The sequence below is a fragment of the Furipterus horrens genome, unplaced genomic scaffold, assembly GCF_987537825.1.
Source record: "Furipterus horrens unplaced genomic scaffold, mFurHor1.1.pri manual_scaffold_3, whole genome shotgun sequence".
NCBI lineage: Eukaryota > Metazoa > Chordata > Mammalia > Chiroptera > Furipteridae > Furipterus > Furipterus horrens.
Window position 1 is genome coordinate 108267759 of NW_028327173.1, and position 20394 is coordinate 108288152.

A 20394-nucleotide genomic window follows, 5' to 3' on the forward strand; every position below is an offset into this window, starting at 1 on the left:
ATGAGGAGCCCTCAAGCAGTGCTACGTCGCATTTCAATCTTCAACGATATGGGAAGTGTGCACACCAGAATGTAAAATTGTTCCCTTCACTGAGACCTTGCAATGAAAAAAATGTCAAAACTACATGGTGTGTTTATTCTGACATAATTGATTTACATTCTTGCATCATATAAGCTTCCTGTCTGGTGACCAACCAGTAACACAGTGTACAAGTCAGCAGCTAATTCTCAGACCACACTTTGAATAGCGATGCTCTGGAGTTGCCTCTAGTTTCAAAATAGTTGCTGAGGTCTTGGAATTGTGTGCTTGGACTGTACCAAGCCAGAAATAATAGAGTCCTGCTTACAGAGGTCTGAGAGAGGGGAGCACAACCAAAATGAAAAAGTTGAACAGCTGACTGGGGAGCACATGTGCCAAGGGTACATGCCCATCCTACCTTCCCTCTTGCCACAGGCATATTAGCTGAAGGGACTAGAGCTAGGGACCCTCCGGGAAGGCTTTGGTTTTGCCTGTTGCCTCTGGTGGCAGGTCAGCCACACTGAGTTTACACTGTCCTTGCAGGAAAGCAGCATACATTGGAGATGCAGTCATTGGTTGTCCTTGTGGTCACTCCTGGATGTGACCAGCTTCCTTCTTTGGAGTCACTGGAGAATTGTAAGTACCACCCTGTTCCCATTCTAGAAGAGCAAGCACTTGTCTGGAGCTGGAGCTCTGGATGGCCTGGCCTAAGTTGCTGGCACTAGGCCTGGAGCTCTCCATGACTGTAGGGACTGAGGGCCAACAAGTGCCAAGAGCCACAGAAGGTGAGTTTTTCGTGTGCCCTCTAACCAGTGTCTGCAAGCTGACTGTGGATTGTCACACTAGCTGTTCACCGAGTCCCACGAGACCCCTGCCTTTTGGACTGAGCATAATTCTATTGCCATTTTAGGAATGTGCACACACTAGGCTGGTCTTCTCTTAAGAGATCCTACACAGGCAAGAGGAGGTGTTTTTTATCATTTGAACTGAGATGAGATCAAGTCCTGTGGCTGCCTGCTGTCTTCCCTGATCAGCAGCATTTGGGGACTCGCACTCTCCAAAGTAAAATTCAGTTATTGACTTTTTCCTCACATTCTTGGAGGAGGTCGCTAAAGCCTGGGGACAAAGGGAAAGGAGGGTGGTTACAAAGGCTTTGGGGAAGATGGAGGCTTAGACAGACACGCTCGGTCTCCTTCTACAACTAGAGAGGAATACAACTACTTCAAAACAAAAGATAACTAGAAATTCCAGAAAATAAAGCTACACGGAAGCCCAACGTATGAAGTTATAAACCAGCGGCGCCCTTTGGGCAGGTAAGAAGAGTGAAAGGGGGCGATGCTGTTTGCGGTAGCACCAGGGACAGCGGCAGGGAGAGCAATGTCAGCTGCAGTCTAACCTCAGCAACTTGAGACCCCAACGCTGGGAAAAGCAACCACCGCATCACCTCGAACGGTGAGGCCCAGAGGGCGGGAGGATGGATCCCGGTCTCCTAGCGGAATAACTGCAGGAATCCATCTTGGACCCCCGCCCCCACACAAAGCGCCACAGCACTGCGAAATAGGTTGCGGATCGCCACTGGTCTCCGCGCAGTGACGACAAAGTGCCACAGCGCGGTGAGAAAGGTTGCTGGACCACCGCCGGTTGCTGGGTTGTGACGAGTACACAGGCACTGCCCCCTATAGCCGGCCCAAGAAAACAAAACGCATCTGTCAAAATGAGGCAGACAACTATAGAAGTCCCGGTAGCGCAGCTCACCAGGCAACAGATGAAGAACCTGACAGATGAACAAATAAGAAACCTGTCAGAGGCTCAGTTCAGGGCCATTGTTATCAGGTGGCTTACAGAATTAACAAAAGATCTGGAAAAAGATGAGAAAGAATTTAAAAACACTCATACTGAAAGGAGCAAAACCACATACGAGACAGATGGTGAGGAAATAAAATCCAGAGTTCAAATCAACAAACCAGAACATCGTCGTCGTCGTCGGCAGCCGTCCGTCTCGAGAGACGATGGTGTAGCTTCTTAAGAGTCTATCTGCACCGCCGAGAATGGCTGTGCAGTCCGACTCGGGAGTGACACGGTATCTGTCTCCTCCCGTGTTGAATCGACATCTTGCGATGACGCTGGAGTGTCCTCTCCAGTGAAGCTGAAGCTACAGAGCCTGGGCAGGGTGATATGGAGGGTCTGCTGTTGCCCATGCAGCAGACCCCCCCTCTCTTCGCAGCTGAAGGGTCCAAGGGAAAGACGGAGTCAATACAGCTTGGTTTCAGGTGCGCCGCAGGAGTTGCCGGTGTTGACTACAACGTCAAACCGCCTTAGGGACTCCGGCTCCGGATTTTCTGTCGGGGTTTACTCCCTTAGCCTTTCCCCTGAAGAGGTATGCCGCAAGGCAGCGGAGGTTTTTTGGAGTCAGAGTTTTCCTTCTCTGATGTACCCTGACTGGAAGATCGAACCAGCGACACTTAGCTCGCAGGCCGACGCTCAATCCACTGAGCCAAACCAGCCAGGGGTATATATATGTAGATACTTATGTGTTTATGTTTTCAAAAAATGGGATTATACCATACATATTGTTTGGCAACTTGCTGTATACTTAAACTTTAAAAACTGTTTACCCACACAAATATACCCATCTGATTTTAGGCAAAGGTACAGAAGCAATTCAACAGAGGAAAGATAGTCTTTTCACCAAATGATGCTGAAGTAATTAAACCAGAACATAGAGAAGGAACAAACAGTCAACCAGTGCAGAGAGAGGAAACGGGAAGCAAGGAAAATGATGAGAGGATCAGAAACCTCTGGGACAGCTATAAGAGATCCAACATACGGGTGATCAGATTGCCAGAGGGCGAAGAAGAAGAACTAGAAATTGAAAAATTAAGTGAAAATATAATAAAGCAGAACTTCCCAAACTTGGGGAAGGAAATAGACTTACAGGTCCAGGAAGCACAGAGAGTTCCAAAACAACTGGACCCAGGGAGAACCACTCCAAGACACATTATAATCAAAATGTCAAAAGTTTAAGATAAAGAGAGAATCTTAAAAGCAGCAAGAGAGAAGAAAAGAATCATGTACAAAGGGGTCCCAATTAGACTATGAGCTGACTTCTCAAGGGAGACCCTGCAGGCAAGAAGGGACTGGCAAGAAATATTCAAAGTAATGAAAATCCAGAACCTACAACCACGAATACTTGATCCAGCAAAGCTGTCATTCAGAATAGAAGGGCAGAGAAAGTGTTTCCAGGACAAAATAAAACTGAAAGAGTTCATTAGATCCAAACCACTGTTATGAGATGTTAAAAGGACTGGTTTAGAAAAAGGAGGATCAAACCTATGAACACTAAAATGAAGACTGCATTACAAGAAACAACAACAGAAGCTAGGGAATTGAAACAAAGGCAAACTAAATAGGCAATGAGAGTGGAAAAAGAACTATAGGTATGGGGAGCATATTGGGGGGAAGTCAGCAGGGAAGGGGAAGGGGGAGAGGGAGGGAGATGGTATAGGAATTAAGAAACATCGTAGGAGGGAATGGAATAGACAAAGAGAGGTTGAGAAGAACTATATGCACAACCAATGGACATGGACTAAAAGGGGGGGGACAAGGGGAGGGAGGGCGGTCACCGGGTGGAGGGGAGCAGAGGGAAGGGAAATTGGAACAAATGTAACACTGTAATCAATAAAACACATTAAAAAAAGTAAAATTAAAAAAAAATTTAAAAAAAATCAAAGGCTTTGGGAATATTGGAACCTGGACTCACCCCTCCAGCATCACTGTTCCCTTTGCCAATAGGAGACCTCATATTTTCCTCTAAAGGCTAGTGGGAACTCATATTTCTCGGGAGAAAACTGACCCACAAGATGGGTAGTGGTTTACAGAGGACTCTGCTCCAGCCTGACCCTCATCATGTGTCATCTGCTAGGTCCTGCATAGTCCCTAAGTGACCAGCCTTCTGCTCTGGTTGCAGGCCTGGCCAGCCTGCAGCTGCCCTGATCTGGGGATGTGTCCTCTTTGAAAGAAAAAAAAAATGTGACCTTGCTGCTGTTTTTTAATCTAAGGATTTACACAGAACATGTGGTCTGTAATCTGAGAGTAGGTAGAAATCCTTAACCACATGGGCTTATTTCTGTTATTCCAGACACTCTGACCATAAACAAGGAGCAGTGTTTCCTCGTGTCTGAGACTGTCTGGGGAGCTCTCCGAGGTAACAAGATGGGGCTGAGGGCTGATGGGGGATGGTTGGCAATGGTGGGGTGGGAGGACAGGACTGGAGGCCCAGCAAATACCCCCATTTTAGGAAGCTTTCTTTGTGAAGAGCAAGTAGCATGTTTCCTCAGTCTCCTCACTGCTTCCCCTAGAAGTTGACAGGTTGCACCTGGGCACCTGGGCAGGTGCTCTGAGGCAGCTGTAGGAGACCCTGCAGGCTGCTGCTCAGGGTGCCGGCGGGGGCGGGTAGCTGGGGAGAGGGGCGGCTGACACAAACACTGCCTGTTGGGCTCTCACTGAAGATACACAATTGACCAGGTCCTTTAAAGGGGAAAACTATTGGGGAAAAAAAAAATGTCAAAAACAAAGAGGTAAACAGTAGTAAAATATGTAGAATTATATTATTTGGGGAGAAATTTAGGGCTTTCTTGGCTAACAGGTGACAGGCCTATGCCCTTCCTTTTAGCTTATTGAAAAGGAATTTGGTCCCTAGATACAGACTTAGCCAAATACCCTTACTTTTGGTAAAACACTTGCTAGTAAAGAGTGAGGGACATTCTCACAGAATTCCCAACCTTGCTTTGGTTTGTCTTTATTCCCTTGTCCCTCCTCTCCCCTCTCCTATGTTTTGTAGAAACAGCATTCCGACTCCCCTTTCTGCCCTCTTGTACCTTTTGTGCAAGTACTGATGATTCATTTGGTTGGGTGAGGGGAACCTGGGACTCCGGAATGCTGGGTGTCAGAGTCAGGGTGGTGAAAACCCCAAACTGTCCTGGCGTTCTGCCTCAATAAACTAAGAGGAAGGGCATAGGCCTATCACCTGTTAGCCAAGAAAGCCCTAATTTTCTGCCTCGAGTTGGGTGCTGAGTGACCACAGGGCCTTTTCATTCTGAGAACCTGCAACTCTGGGATTCCTTCGAGGGACTTCTGAATGCCACATGTCTGCCCTGGGCCTCACTGGAGTCTAGGAGTCTGTGTCCTACAAACTGAGACAGTCCTGGGGCGGCAGCTGTCTGCTACACCTCAGGTCCACATAGCTGGGTTTCTTCTCACTCTCTGAATAGGAAAAGGGGATGATTCTTTGTCCTCTAGTCCACCTGTGGACCCAGGCACCTTGGAAACTCAAGCTTATGATCGCTTTCTCACAATTCAATCTGGGAGAAGTGAAGGGAGAGCTAACTGGGGATTATTTTTCTCAGCTCCCTTAGCTTCCATGAGTATTGTCCTTAGAAAACCTGAACCCCTTGCAGGCAGATTGTCCGTACGTTTGTCCTTACAAGCACACGTCTTCTTAACATTCTTGTGAGTTTACGCCTTTGGAAACGTGAGTTAAAAGTGTGTGGGTTTTGAGGGTTAATGTATTCCTAGAAGGGACACTAAAACCCCTTACACTGATACCTCCCAAAATAAAATAGAGTAAAAATTGATACCGGCTTCCTAACACCCCTCGTTCATAGTGTTGAGAATCATCACACCTACATTACACCCGCTTTCACTGTGTGCCCAGGTATCATCCTCTGCCGCACTGGGCACCTCCCAGATGGATGCATCTTTCCCATCTCCCTAAGTCTTTATTCTGCCTCTCTACTTTCCTGTAGGTCTGGAGACTTTTAGTCAGCTTGTTTGGAGATCTCCTGAAGGCACGGTGAGTGTGGGCCCTCAATAAAGGACTTCTTTTAAATCTCAGGTTTGCTTCCAGTGTCCAAGGTCCTGGAAATGTCTTATCTTGCTTTAAGACAGAGTCCTAGTGGCTTGAGATGGCCTCAATGGTAGTACACAGGGAGACATGGGTGGAAACTGGTTTGGTAGACTTGAGCTGTTTGGAATCACTGTAATTTAGTTCCCTGAGTCATTATTTAGTAATGACTCTGAGACCACACTTCTTTGAAGAAGACAATGTATTATCAGTCATTGATAATGCAGACTCTGTAGGCTGAATGGTGTATAGGATAGCTGTAATTGGCTAGCCAGAGACAGATGCTCTCTGGACAGATTCTTGCTTATGGTCACTGGGGTAGAGGTTTGGGACATTTGGGGAGATGGTTACACTGCAGAACAGTCAGAGTGGCTTTTCAGGTATCTCAAGACACTTTATTTTTTTATCCCTCACCCTGTCCCCACCCGCCCCATGATAAATTCCCTTTGAATTCTGACAAGTTCAATATTTGGTCCCCACAGTTCTTAATCAACAAGACGGAGATTGAGGACTTTCCCCGCTTCCCTCACCGGGGCTTGTTGTTGGATACATCTCGTCATTACCTCCCACTGCCTAGCATCTTGGACACTCTGGTACCCGGCCTTAAGGCCTTCTTTGGGGTAATGGGGCAAAGGATAGCCCAGGTGCCATATTCCTAAAGAGTTGTAGAGAGAATATAAGTGACTTTATGAGCTCCTAGGAAAATGTAAAGGATGATCAACTCAAAAAAAAACAAGAGTGATTTAAATCTGTCTTACTGATAACTATCAACAGCGTCCAAGCTGTCTCCAGGAATGCCGAAGGTGGTTTTGGGAATTGGCATCTTTGACCAGCAGAGCTACTAACTTTATTTTAGTTAGGACAAGGTTGTAGGGAGATATTCCAAAGCCTTAACTGAGGGCATTCCTAACTATCTTGATTGAGTTTGATGGGCAGTCTTATCTAGTGGTTGGTGATCCAACTCGGGTATCTGCCTTTGCCTTTGCTCTTCTCGTGGAACCAAAGGAGTGGAGACATCCATCAGTCTTGGCTTCTGAGATTTATGGGTTATGGGGCTACTGAATTCACAACAGACCTCACAATTCTGATAAATACATACTAGTCAGACTACCCAAAACAGATGGCAGGAGGAAGTGTTAGTCTTCAGGGTGTTTGGGCGCTTTTGGAAGACTGCAGGTACCACATAGCTGCAGCTCTCCTCTCAGTGTGGCTACAGCTCATCTCACAAAGAGGACACACTGCCTCTGTCAGCCATCTTTGGATGTGCCCTGGGGAAGGTTTGATAGAACCTAGTAACACGGGACACTGAGGCAGACTGAGGGTGTGTGAGACAGCCTGGAAGTCTTCCCAGCTTCCCAAGTTTGAGGCTGAGCTGGAGAGTCTGTGGTGGGTTCACAGCATATGCTCTGGCTTACAGGATGTCATGGCATACAATAAATTCAACGTGTTCCACTGGCATCTGGTTGATGACCCTTCCTTCCCATACGAGAGTTTCACTTTTCCAGAGCTCGCCGGAGAGGTATGTCTTGATTTCATCTTGACCAAGTTTACAGGATGACGTTTGAGCCTAGCTGTGGTGCTGCTGGCAAAGGCACTAGCTCTCCTCCTAACCAGCCAGTTTTAGGGACACATTGGCACGGGAAAGGCACTGTATTTGATGTCAGGAGACCTGAGTTCAAAGGTCACAGAAGATAATCTGCCATGGTCTCATTTTCTTTTTACTTGTTTATTTTGTGTCAGGTGGCTGTAATACCTCCTTGTCCATCTCCCTGGCTTTGTGACGTGGAGTCGAAACAATAGATGTGATAGCCTGTGGGAAATTATGTATAAGTTCCATAAAGATAGTTCCCGATACCTAAGGACTGTGGGTAGATTTTCTGATATCTAGAGTTTTGGAGGCATTTTTAGGATCCTCTAATCTGCTAGCCTTCAGGAAATGAGATCTTTAAGGGTGTGTTGTGCCTTTCAGGGGTCCTACAACCCTGCCACCCACATCTACACAGCACAGGATGTGAAGACGGTGATTGAATATGCACGGCTTCGAGGTATCCGTGTCTTGGCAGAATTTGACTCTCCTGGTCACACTCTGTCCTGGGGAGGTAAGAATAATGTCAGGGGTTGGAGGAAGTCTACCGGTCCTCCTCTCCTTTGGGCTCTAGGGTGTTAGCACTTGGATGTGGCATGCTCTGTCCTTGGTCACTGGAAGAATGTTTTCTGTCAGCCTGGGAATTCAGATAGGCAGAACTTACTTTGGGCAAAGGAGGCCACTTCTTACTATTAAAATATGGGCAAATTCTTCTCAGATGTCCTTGTCTTAATGATGCCCTTGCAGGTTGTCTCGCCCTTGAGTGGAAGATTTTGCCAGTTTGGCTGAATTGGCTTTTTTTTTTTTTCTGTCTAAAGGCAGTGTGAGAGCAGCCTTTGGGAGCGAGGGTGACCCCTGCTGGAAACAGTGTGTCAAGGCAAGAGTGTGTGTGCTGACAGTTGTCAGGCTATGCCCCACCCTCTGGCTGTAATGTTGTTATATTTGGGGGTTTTTTAAAAGATTTTATTTATGTGTTTATTTATTTATTAGAAAGAGGGGAAGAGGGAGAGGAGGGAGAAAGAGAGGGAGAGAAACATTTATGGGCAAGAGAAACATGGATCAGTTGCCTCCCACATGCCCCCAACAGGGGGCCAGGCCCACAATCCAGGCATGTGCCCTGACCAGGAATCGAACTGGCAACCTTTCAGTTTGCAGGACGACCCCAGCCCACTAAGGCACACCAGTCAGGGCTATTTGTATTTCTTTGACTGTGACTAAACACTCATAATTACCAGTATCTTTTGAGTCCCTGAGTATTTCCACCTGTGTGAGCGTAATGTTTATGAATATGATTGTCTTAGTGTAACTTAATGTCCTGTGTATATGATGGTGCATGGGGGTCTATATATTTGTGATACTTGTGTGGGATTCTCTACTGACTTAGGTGTCTCTGGATTATTGACTCCCTGCTACTCTGGGTCTCAACCCTCTGGCAACTTTGGACCAGTGAATCCCATTCTCAACAGTACCTATGAGTTTATGAATACATTTTTCTTGGAGGTCAGTTCTGTCTTCCCGGATTTTTATCTTCACCTTGGAGGAGATGAGGTTAACTTCGCCTGCTGGTATGAGCCCTTTTGATCTTCCTATCCTGGCCTCATGAACTGCTTGCTGAGAGTAGAGGTTAGCCCCTGACGGGCTACCTGTCTCAGGTGTTTCTCAGGGACTAATCTCTGAGACAGCATTCTGTCTTAATCCAGGTGGCTCAGGTCTTGGGCCTGTCTTCTCTCCAGCTGTAGAGAGGCCTTGCCTGATTTTGACAAGGCTGTGAATGTGAAACTCTCCCTTATTCTTAAGGATATTCCCCGTAAATATCTTTGCAATACTCAGGAAAAACCAGCTCTAGGTAGAGAATTGTCTTGTTAAAAACAAGACATGGAAGAGGGAAAACACATTCCAGGAGAAAATGTGATCAAAATATAGACATTGTGGGGTAAGGGAGTGGCAGCAACACTTGTATCCAACTGAATAGAGAATACGTATTAAGGAAAAAACAGAATATGCCCAGGGTGGGGGTTAGAATGTGCCGGGCCCCAGGTCAAGACCTCAGAGCCACATGTCATAATCCAGAGATCAATATGTGTTCTCTTTGAGAGTTTGAACTTAAAGGCTCAAACTTTCTCAGCCTATATGAACGGCCCCTTTATATAATACTTGTTCAGCCACACCTTCCATATTTGGGGCCTCTGAGATCCTTAGATGATTTTTATTTCAGGTGAAAAGGGAAGTTGTGGGAAGCCAGATGACTTATCTCCAAGCTTTGGGCTTTTAGAATGCTGAAAGAATTACTCTTCATTTTTTCTTGGGATTTAGGAAATCCAACCCAGATGTCCAGGCCTTTATGAAGAAGAAAGGCTTTGGTGATGACTTCAAACAGCTGGAGTCCTTCTACATCCAGACGTGAGGAAGGAAGGACGATGGGCGGGGTCTCTTAGGTTGCCTCCTGTGAGGGACCATACTGCTTGACCACTCTCTGAGCCCCTTTAAAAAAGTCCCTCATCTTCTATTTTCAGGTTTGGAGTGGTCAGTCTAAACAGGGGAAGACACTGCTTAATCAGGAATGGGCCCCTAACTAGGTTCCACCCCAGAGCACTGGCACCGACAGCCTGCAGCCTGTCTGAGCTGAGCAGACACTCTCTTTACTCTCCAGGCTGCTCAACATCGTCTCTGCCTATGACAAGGGCTACGTGGTGTGGCAGGACGTGTTTGATAATAAAGTAAAGGTGAGCTAGGAACAGGGAGAGGAGGAGCCACCTTCAGTGCCTCCCTCTGGTCTCCCAGCCCCTCCCTCCCTCTGCACAGACTGATCCTCCGGATTTGGATTAGGCTTTAATGTTCAGAGCATTTGGGGCTACCTCTCCTTTCCCTCTAGAAAGGTTGCAGGGGTCTGGGTGTGGGTTTTGGAGCCTCTCTATCTTCCCTCACTACAGATTGATCAAGAGTTATTTCTGCTGCTAAGTTACTTGGGATTCCCAAAACTGGCATAATGGGTTGGGTTTTTTTTCCTGAGTCATAGACTAGGGTCTTGCAGATGTACAAAAGCAGGGTTTCCTTCTTCTTCATTGCTGATGGATAAGGTCCCAGCTTCCTGCCACATGCAGGGCTCTGCAGGAACCTTGTCCCATCCTCAAACATCTGGAGGCTCTTGGACATGGTAGCTTCCAGTGAGTCTCCTGGGCCCCACTGCTTGTCTCCCTAACTCACAGCCAGTATTACCATCTCAGTGTGGAGAAAGATGGGGACAAAACAGCAGGGAGCTCTCCTGCGGCCTGTGGAACCCTTGACCTCCACATGGTGCTAGAAGCTTCATGGTCAGGAGCTTCTGGAGAGCAGAAGGATCCATACCCCCTGGCCTGGTGGCCTGCATAACAGTGTGGCCCAGAAATCTCCTCGGCTATGTGCCATACCACCATTTGACCTTTGTGATAGGTTCGGCCAGACACAATCATCCAGGTGTGGCGAGAAAAGGTACCGGTAAGCTATCTGAAGGAGCTGGCGCTGATCACCAAGGCCGGCTTCCGGGCTCTGCTCTCGGCCCCCTGGTACCTGAACCGCATAAGTTATGGCCCTGACTGGAAGGACTTTTACATGGTGGATCCCCTGTCATTTGAAGGTAAAAGCGGGGCACTCTCCTCACTGACCAGAGAGGGCTGGGCTGGGGCACAGTGGGGAGGCAGGAGGGTCTGGGCTGGGTATTTTAGGTTGGGAGATTAAACAATCTGTCTGAGGAGAGGGTGGCATTAGGGGAACTGTAGTTGTCGGCCATTGCTGTTTCCCTTTAGGCAGTCCTGAGCAGCAGGCTTTGGTGATTGGTGGAGAGGCCTGTATGTGGGGAGAGTATGTGGACAGCACAAACTTGGTCCCCAGGCTCTGGTAAGGGTTTTCTGAGGACATGGAGGGTTGGGTTTGCGGGCATAGGGTCTCCCTTACAGACTAGTACTCTCCTTTCAGGCTCGGAGAGGCGCATTACAGTGACCCTTCTGTTTGAGTGTAATACCCACTGCTCACCTGCCTTCCATTTCTGCTTCTCTAACCACCTGTTAGGTTATGTAAGGTAGAAGTAGGGTGATGAGACCTGAAGAGCACAGGTGACTCGCTCAGCACCCAGCCCAGAAGTCCACGATACTTGTAGTGAAACTTCTGTAGACTGTCTCCTCAGCAACCTCACTGAGCCTGGGGCGTGTGCAGTTAACATTTACACAACTGCCACTGCCACTGCCGCTGCCACTGCCACTACAGTCAGTAAAGGTTCAGGATGCCTTCAAGACTTACTCTGGTTGACATGTCTGTGAGAGAGAAGAGTGGGACCACTGTCCACATTTAATGAAGACAGAGCTGAGCCTTGAGGTCCTTGGGAGCCCTTCAGAGAGGCTATCTCTGAATAAGGTGTTGGTCATATCTCGGCCCTGAGCCTGAACAAGAGCCAGTAGCCTGTAGGTGCCCCATCCCTTTGCAGGGAATCCAGGGAATCCAACCTGGTGCATGCCCCCTTTCCTCCAGGCCCAGAGCAGGGGCTGTTGCCGAGAGGCTGTGGAGCAACAAGGTGGTGACAGACCTAGATTTTGCCTTTAAACGTTTGGCACACTTCCGCTGTGAGCTGCTGAGGTAAGCAGGCCGTGGGGCCTCCCCAAGGAGGTGGGCAGGTCAGGGGCTTGGGACTCCTCACTGATGGGAAAAGAACACCCAGTAATAGCTAACACTTGCAGAGGCTAACTGCATGGTAAGCACGGTGCTTAGCCCTTTACAGGCATTAGTATTTCATTGAATCTTCACCACAACCCCATATATTATTAGACACAGTTTTATCTCCATTTTTGAAAGGCATCTGGGGCACAGAGAAGTTAAGTAACTTGCCCAAAATTGCTTAGAACCAGGATTTGAACCAGGCCAACTTTATACTCGGCCATGCTTTTATGTAAGCCCTGTGTTCCTGTTGGGGATAAAACTATGTGAGACAGTCATTTTCTGATTGATTCATTGACTAGGTCTGGAGGACCTGAGGGATACAGCCTAGTGCAGAGCAGAGCCTCAGGCTGAAAGCCAAGCATGGTGGGGTTCCCTCCCATCTCTAAGCACATTGCTTATTTGGATAATGAAGGAGGCATGCCTAGAGGTGAGGCTGAGACCTGAGGACAGGTTTGCATGCTCACATGGATTGGCTGCACCTCAGTCCCCCACTGCCACCACATTCGCAGTATTTTAGAGCCCTTATGGGATGTGTGGGGGGGTTGCTCGGTGGGCCAAGAGTACAAGGTACCCCTCAGGCATCTCCCTTTTTTCTAAAGGAATTGAGTATTTGGAGCTAGGGTTCAGAGACAGGCAGGTTAGAAATTGGGAGGTGTTCCCCAAAATTCCTGGGTGTTCCTTTATCAGAATTTCACCTGGGGCACCTGTTTAGAATGCAGATTCTTGCCAACAGTTGGCCCTAACCCAAGTGAAAATCTCTGGAAGTGAGACAGTGAATTGGCATACAGGGACAGTTTGCCACCCACAGAAATGGGGGAAGGGAAGACTGTTGGTTGTGGTGAAGGCATTGCTAGGGACTAAGACCGACCCCCTTCTGAGTGGCGCGTCTTGCCCTGTTTCTCCACATCCTCCTGCAGGCGAGGTGTCCAGGCCCAGCCCATCAGTGTAGGCTTCTGTGAACAGGAGCTTGAACAGACCTGAGCAAGCAGCCCTGGCATCAAGGAGGGTGCCGGCCCTAGAAGAGCAGTGGTGGCGCAGGGCTCCCACCACATCCCAGCCGGGGGTTGGAGCCCTTGCCCGTGTGCCCCTGTGCCTGGAGAGAAGGGGACTGCTGCTGGTGTCCAATAAAGAGTGATGTGGCATTTTTCTACACTAACCATGGATTCCCTGTGTAAAAAAAAATGTGAGTGGCCCTGGGATCGGGGAGCTGCCAGGACTGGCCTTCTGCTTCTGAGAGAGGTGGGGCTCAGTAACTGCCCCTGGAGGGATCTTGTAAGTTGAGGACTGAGAGGCCTTTGTGCTGTCCTGCCTCTCCCACCCTCACACATAGTCCAGGTACACACCCCTACCCTCTAGTCACTTCCCTCCAGGGAGGTGGGGGTCACTTAGACCTCCAAGGCTTCTATACATGAAAGAAAATATAGGGGTTCAAAGAAGTTCGGGGCAGTGGCAAGAGCTTCAGACCCAGCCTGGTCGCAAAATATCCCCTCTCCCGTGCATTCCTCCCCTAGAGCTTTTTCTTCTGCTTTGGGTTTCTTGTTACTTCAGTTCATTCAACCATTATTGAAATGTTATGGAACACACATTATGGTCTTAGCACTGTGATGGATGTTGAATATGAAGGGCTTGGTCCCAAGAGGCCCTGGTCAGCTCCCCAAAGCCAGCAACTTCCATTTTCCCACACATGTTCAGCCCATGGCATCATTTCAAGAGGATCAATGGCACAGCTGAGACTATGAGAAGAAAGTCCTGGGGGTCCAACAGGTGGGCATGTGGCTCTGAAAGAAGGTCTTAGTATAAGTGACCGGTCTTCCTTTGGAGGACGTGGCTCACCGTGGACCTAGGCTGCCCCCTGCTGGTTTTGTGGGCAGCAACTGTTTTATTTATTTGTTTGTTTATTTAATATTTTATCTATTTATTTTTAGAGAGTGTGGAAGGGATAGAGAAAGAGAGGGAGAGAAACATCAATGTGTGGTTGCCTCTTGCACATCCCCAGCTGGGGATCTGGCCCACAACCCAGGCACGTGCCCTGACTAGGAATCGAACTGGTAACTCTTTGGTTTGCAGGCTGGTGCTCAATCCACTGAGCCTTACCAGCCAGGATAGCAACTGTAACAGATTAGGATTTCTTTCACCATTATTTAAGTTCTTTTACCTGGTCCTGGGATGGAAGGACAATGGAGAGATTTCCAGGCATTTCTTTCAGAAAGTTTCTAGGCTTGTGGACTCAGAAGCCTGAAGAAGGCAGGCCTGAGAAGGGATCTGAGTAAAATTTGGCCCTCAAACAACATCCTTCAGTCCTTCTGTTGTTCTCCCGTGGGGACCTGGTTGGAGGTACACCAGCCGTGCCTTCTTACACTGTTTCTGTAGGGACAGGGTGGGCACATTCTACCTATAGAACCCTCTTGGGGATGGGTTTTCACATGGCCTAGAGTAACCATGCCCTGGGCGCTGACCTAGAAAGACACCACCTGCACCCACCAGAGGAGCCCTCCTACGTCCATTACCCAGAGAATTCGGTGGGATGGTTCCAGGCAAGGGCCCTGCAGGAGCGCAGCTATACTTCAGTTGCCCCTGTATCCTTCTTGATCATAACTAACATTGCTCTTGTTTGGGACAATGGTAAATAAAAAGATCAGCCATTAAGTCATGTCAAGTCAATGAAGGGACCAGTCATGAAAACATTTGTGTTAAAGCAGTAGGTTCTATGATTTCTTATTCCTGTTGTAAACATTTTGCTTAATGTTATTAGTTTTACATTAAAAAAAAAAAATCAATGTGGACTAATCGAGCCCTTCAGTGGTGGGATGTCTGTTTCCAACTTTACCTCTGCTCCTGTGAGCCCAGTGATTATGAGAGCTTTTACCAAAAATCATCAGACCTCTAACTGCTGACCTCAGTGACAGCCCATTCTGTTCCGGTGCTTCCCCACCTCAGCTCCTTTACCCTGTGCTGTGTGGGTTTAGTGCCTCACCCTGCCCACAGCCACACTATACCGGCCTGCCTGTGTTTTCTGCACACCACCAGGGGGCGGAGAAGTGCCCAGACTTCCCTGGTTCCAGGCACAGGGCACAAAGAGTCTGCCCCACTCTCCTGTAAATCTAAGCAAAGCAGGCCTAGTGGGAATAAAAGAGTGAATGGAGGCTGGGAGGACATTCAGCCCTCCTCCTTCGTAGGAATTGAGGCCTTGTGCTAGGTACCCCTTCCTTGTTGGACTCTGGTGTTTTCAGGTGCATCTCAGTGGAGTAGCACAGGAATGGGTGGCAGAGGAGATGGGCACAGGTGCTCCACAATGCTAGAGATGGCACCAGTATGGGGGTAATTAAAGTCAGATGATACTGGGAAGCGGTGAAAAAAGGAGTATGGTATAAACTGATTTATGTAAATGTACATAAACACCTGCTGACAACATCATTAGCACTTGAAAGTTTCAATTTTTATACTTTTTGTCAATGTCATTTGTAAGATTAAGCCGTTACAACTGTGTATCATATAACTTTTTTCCACTAAGAAAGAAAAGTAGGAATTGGGTGCTTTGTCTATTAAAGTCATTCTGTATTTTTTCCTTTATAAATAAATAAATTGAAAGTTTGAAAATTAGTATCCTTTTATACCAACTGTTAATATATGTATAACATACATGTATTTTAACTCATTTCAGTAAAATTTTTGTTTAGTTTTTTTCCTTAGTATTCACACTGTATAAATTTTCAGTCCTCACGCTTGTTTTTAAAAATCCTTTCAGAAGCAGGTGTGTGTGTGTGTGTGTATGCCTGCATTTTTCAATGAGATTTTAAAAATGAAAATGTCAATAAACCATGCTTATTTTCACAGTAATTATTGTAATTAACCATATCCACGTTGTCTTCCCTACAGTAAGTACTTTTATTTTTAATGATTTCAAATATTTCAAAAATAAAAGCATAGAGAATGATAAACACAGTAAAGCCACCACCAGCTTTATTACATCTTAATGGTCATGTTTGCTTCAGACTTTCTTAGATGAAATATTATTGATATTCCCAGTGCCAGTCCCTTCCCAAAATAGCCACTTCTAAGACTTCATTTCCTCTGGATATTTGATACTTAGCTGTGATTTTTCTTCATTGTTAATAAATTCTTTATGGCTCACTTTATAGCAAATTAGGAAGGGATGTCTTGGAAGCCACTCAAAAATTGTGTGTGAGAGGAGACAGACCAGCTGGCAGGCAGACCTGTGTGGGGAAATGGCTGTGCTGTGCTGTGTTGGTGTGCTGCTCAGCATGAGAAGGGAGCATACTGAGGGTGTCTGTAATCTATGAAAGAGAAGATATTGAAACATGAAAATTCAGAGTAAACTATACAGATATTTATTTAGACTTGTGTTAAGTCAGAAATTTGAACAAAGGTATTTGTGGAGATACATCCAGCAGAACAAAAGTACTTTGATGTTTTTATGTGTTCCTTGTTTCAGACACTGATGTTAACTTCTTTAAACCTCATCCAAACCAGTGAGGAGGGTGTATTTTCCTCATTTAACAGATAAGTAAACAGACAGAGGTTAAATGACTTGTTCATGGTTACACAGCTAGGCCGAGTCAGGATTTGTACTCAAGGAATATGGATCCAAGCTCACCTAGTTAATTCTACCCTGCACTGCATGGAGCCCTCGGGCACTGTCCCACACTGTACCAGACATCTTGCTCTTGGACACTGCATTCATACATGCAGTGAGGCTGGGTTCTCAGCTACATCTGGGCTCGAGTCCATTTCTTCCCAAACCATCTCCTTGTGGATGGCTTCTTTATCTCAAAACAAATGGGCACAGTTTCCCCTATCTTTACATAAACTAAAAACTCAGTTCTGGTTTTCCTGAGTCACATTGCCTGAAACAACTGCAGATTTGTTTCCACTTCTCATCCAGTCCTCATTAAAGTGCCCACTGAGGCCAACAATAAGCATCATATTGCCAAATTCAGGGATGTCTCTCAATAAAAGTAAAACATTACTTGGTCTTTCCTTGTGTTTTGAGATTTTGCTCACTCCTCTGAAATTATTTCTTCCCAAACTTCTGTGACATCATTCTCCCCTGAATTTTCTCCAATATCTTTTATGGTTCTCAACATGCATCACTGACTCCTATAGCAAACTGCCGTTCAACAACCAATTGTTCTGAAGTGTTTATCTTCTTTCCCCTTATATATGTTTTTCTCAGTGATCTCGTTTACACTCAAGTCTGAAGAATATATATCCTCTGAACTCCAAAGTCATCTACTTGATAATCATATCACCTGAATGTCCACCACACACTTTAAGCTCATGTGCCAAGCAGAATTCATTCTCAATTTTCATAACTCCCCACTCTACTATCCCACTACTCATTTGAGCCAAAATCTAGAAATCATCTTTAACTCCTTCTTATCATAATTGCCTTCTAATCTGTCATCGGGTCATGCCTACTCTATAGGAATAACTCTTAGATCCATTTACACCTCTCCATTTGCACTGCCACCATCTTTGTATATACCTGGCACATCTCCCCTGAACTTAGAGTAGGGCCCTGATACATACACCTTGAGTATTCCAGAGTCTTCTTTTTAAACTGAAAGTCAGATTGTGTCAATTTTCTGATTTTAACTTTTCAAAATTTCCCGATTGTCCAATTCCCTTTGGGTATTCTTCTTACCAAAAAGCCCCGAGGAACTGGGAATGACTTTTGAAGGTAATAAAAGCCCATAAGATTAAAGGCCTGGTACCTTGGTTGGTTGTGCGGTCCACAGCAATCTTCCCAGGGAAGGAATGAAGATTGTTTTCCTGAAAGATGGCTAGAAGGGACCTTAAGGCACACACACACACACACACACACACACACACACACACAAAAAGATGTCTTCTGAGCTCTCTGATCAACACTTCATGACACTTTATCTGTATTAGTCAGCACTTTGGTAGTTGCAAGGAAACAACCCAAGCAAAAGAGAATGTTGTCTGTGTCAATGCATGCTTCATCTAATAGGAGTCAGTAATTCTGTGATCCTGGGAATAAATCTAATAGAAGACATGCAAGAGCTTCATGCAGAAAATTATTAAATTTTTGAAAGGTAAAAAGAACCAGATGTAGATATGCAATATGTCGAGTAACAAGACTCGATATTGTAAGGAATTTTAAAAACAATCTGTAGGGACTTCTGGATGGAGGTGTAAATACACACGCTGCATCACCTCACAACTGAGAAGGAATTTACAAACTTCAAAACTAAAAAAAAATAAAACCAGGAAAACGAAAGTACAGGGAAGTTCAGCAAAGAAATAAAGAAGAAATAATCAGCCAGAAAAGTAAGAGGGGCAAAGCCGGGACGGAGAGAAAGAGGAGTGAAACAGCCCCTGCGGAGCGGTGCTTGGCGGATGTGCGGCTTGCGGGGTCAGCTAGCAGTACAGCAACTGTAGCCATGGTGAAAAACAGTCATACAGCTTAAATCTGAGAAGCACTCCCAGCCACAAACCAGATGGATCCCAGCCCCAGACACGACTGGGTAGCTTGCGGTTCCAGTGCCGAGAAAATAGAGCCGCATTGCTTCTGACTGTGGAAGCCAGTGAGGGTTGGGGCGGAGGAGGAAGCTACCAGTCTAGAAAAGGAGGCAGCCTGCTTAGTACGGGAAGGGGGGGAAGTGCCTGGAAAAGCGGCGGTAGCTGGCACTGTTCCCTTTCAGACCCCTACCCCACATAGTGCCAAAACATGGGGAAACAAGTCACCAGCACTAATGAATACCTAAGACTCTGCCTCCCATAACGTAAAAGGTGCAACAGCCCTCCCCAAATCACAGAGGCAAACACAGAGAATTGTCAATATGAGGAGATGAGAAGTACGGCCCAGAAGGAGGGGCAGGTCAAGGTTCCAGTGACACAACTGGCAACGAGCAGATAGTGAACCTAACAGATGAGGAGAGCGCAAACTTAACTGATGCACAGTTTAAGTCATTAGTGATAAAGATTTGGCTCAGTGGATTGAGCGTCGGCCTGCGAGCTAAGTGTCGCTGGTTCGATCTTCCAGTCAGGGTACATCAGAAGGAAAACTCTGACTCCAAAAAACCTCCGCTGCCTTGCGGCATACCTCTTCAGGGGAAAGGCTAAGGGAGTAAACCCCGACAGAAAATCCGGAGCCGGAGTCCCTAAGGTGGTTTGACGTTGTAGTCAACACCGGCAACTCCTGCGGCGCACCTGAAGCCAAGCTGTATTGACTCCGTCTTTCCCTTGGATCCCTCAGCTGCGAAGAGAGGGGGGGTCTGCTGCATGGGCAACAGCAGACCCTCCATATCACCCTGCCCAGGCTCTGTAGCTTCAGCATCACTGGAGAGGACACTCCAGCATCATCGCAAGATGTCGATTCAACACGGGAGGAGACAGATACCGTGTCACTCCCGGGTTGGACTGCACAGCCATTCTCGGCGGTGCAGATAGACTCTTGGGAAGCTACACCATCGTCTCTCGAGACGGACGGCTGCCGACAACGATAAAGATGCTCACAGACTTGACAGATGAGATTAAACATGACAGGGAAAGAATGAAGATTATCCTAGGTGAAATGAAGGAAAATCCACATGAAACAAGTGGTGAAGGAAAGGAAACCAGGGTTCAAATAAACAAATTGGAACATAAAGGAGAAATAAACAGTCAACAAGTATGGAAGGAGTAAATGAGAACTGAAAAAAATGAGAGGCTTAGAAACCTCTGAGATAGCTTTAAATGTGCCAAAATCCAAATCATAGGGTTTCTAGAAGGTGAAGAGGGAGCGCAAGAAACTGAAAAATTATGTGAAAAAATACTGAAGGAAAACTTCCCTAATTTGGGGAATGAAATGGATATATGGGCCCAGGAAGCAGAGAGAGTAGAGCGTTCCAAACAAACAAGACCCAGGAAGGACCACACCAAGACACATCATAATCAAAATGCCAAAGGTTAAGGATAAAGAGAGAATCTTAAAAGCATCAAGAGAGACGAGGAGAATTACCTACAAAAGGGTACCTATAAGACTGTCAGCTAGGAGACTTCCGGCCAAGATGGAGGTCTAGACTGACAGGCTCTGTCTCCCTCCACAACTAAGAAGTAATACCAACAAAACCAGAAATAACCAGAAGTTCCAGAAAATAAATGGAAGTCCAACATGTGAAGTTATAAAGAAGTGGTGCTCATCCGGGCAGGTAGGAGGGGTGAAGCCAGGGAGGAG

The 20394-nt window shown here is 46.6% G+C and overlaps 1 protein-coding gene across 2 annotated transcripts in view; it reads left to right on the plus strand.

Annotated features, from left to right (window-relative positions):
- The window catches only part of HEXA (hexosaminidase subunit alpha), a 40035-nt gene extending 26688 nt beyond the window's left edge, over window positions 1–13347 (plus strand). The window contains exons 2-14 of one of the 2 annotated variants that reach the window (XM_090270056.1): window positions 562–654; window positions 4157–4222; window positions 5823–5869; window positions 6403–6513; window positions 7338–7439; window positions 7890–8019; window positions 8890–9070; window positions 9819–9905; window positions 10156–10228; window positions 10935–11118; window positions 11288–11378; window positions 12006–12110; window positions 13109–13347. In XM_090270056.1, the coding sequence (XP_090126182.1) occupies window positions 562–654; window positions 4157–4222; window positions 5823–5869; window positions 6403–6513; window positions 7338–7439; window positions 7890–8019; window positions 8890–9070; window positions 9819–9905; window positions 10156–10228; window positions 10935–11118; window positions 11288–11378; window positions 12006–12110; window positions 13109–13172 (1334 nt within the window). In that variant the 3' untranslated portion in view covers window positions 13173–13347. The remainder of the gene's footprint in view (window positions 1–561; window positions 655–4156; window positions 4223–5822; window positions 5870–6402; window positions 6514–7337; window positions 7440–7889; window positions 8020–8889; window positions 9071–9818; window positions 9906–10155; window positions 10229–10934; window positions 11119–11287; window positions 11379–12005; window positions 12111–13108) is intronic. The other variant, XM_090270057.1, reaches the window with a different exon arrangement.
- The last annotated feature ends 7047 nt before the right edge of the window (window positions 13348–20394 follow it).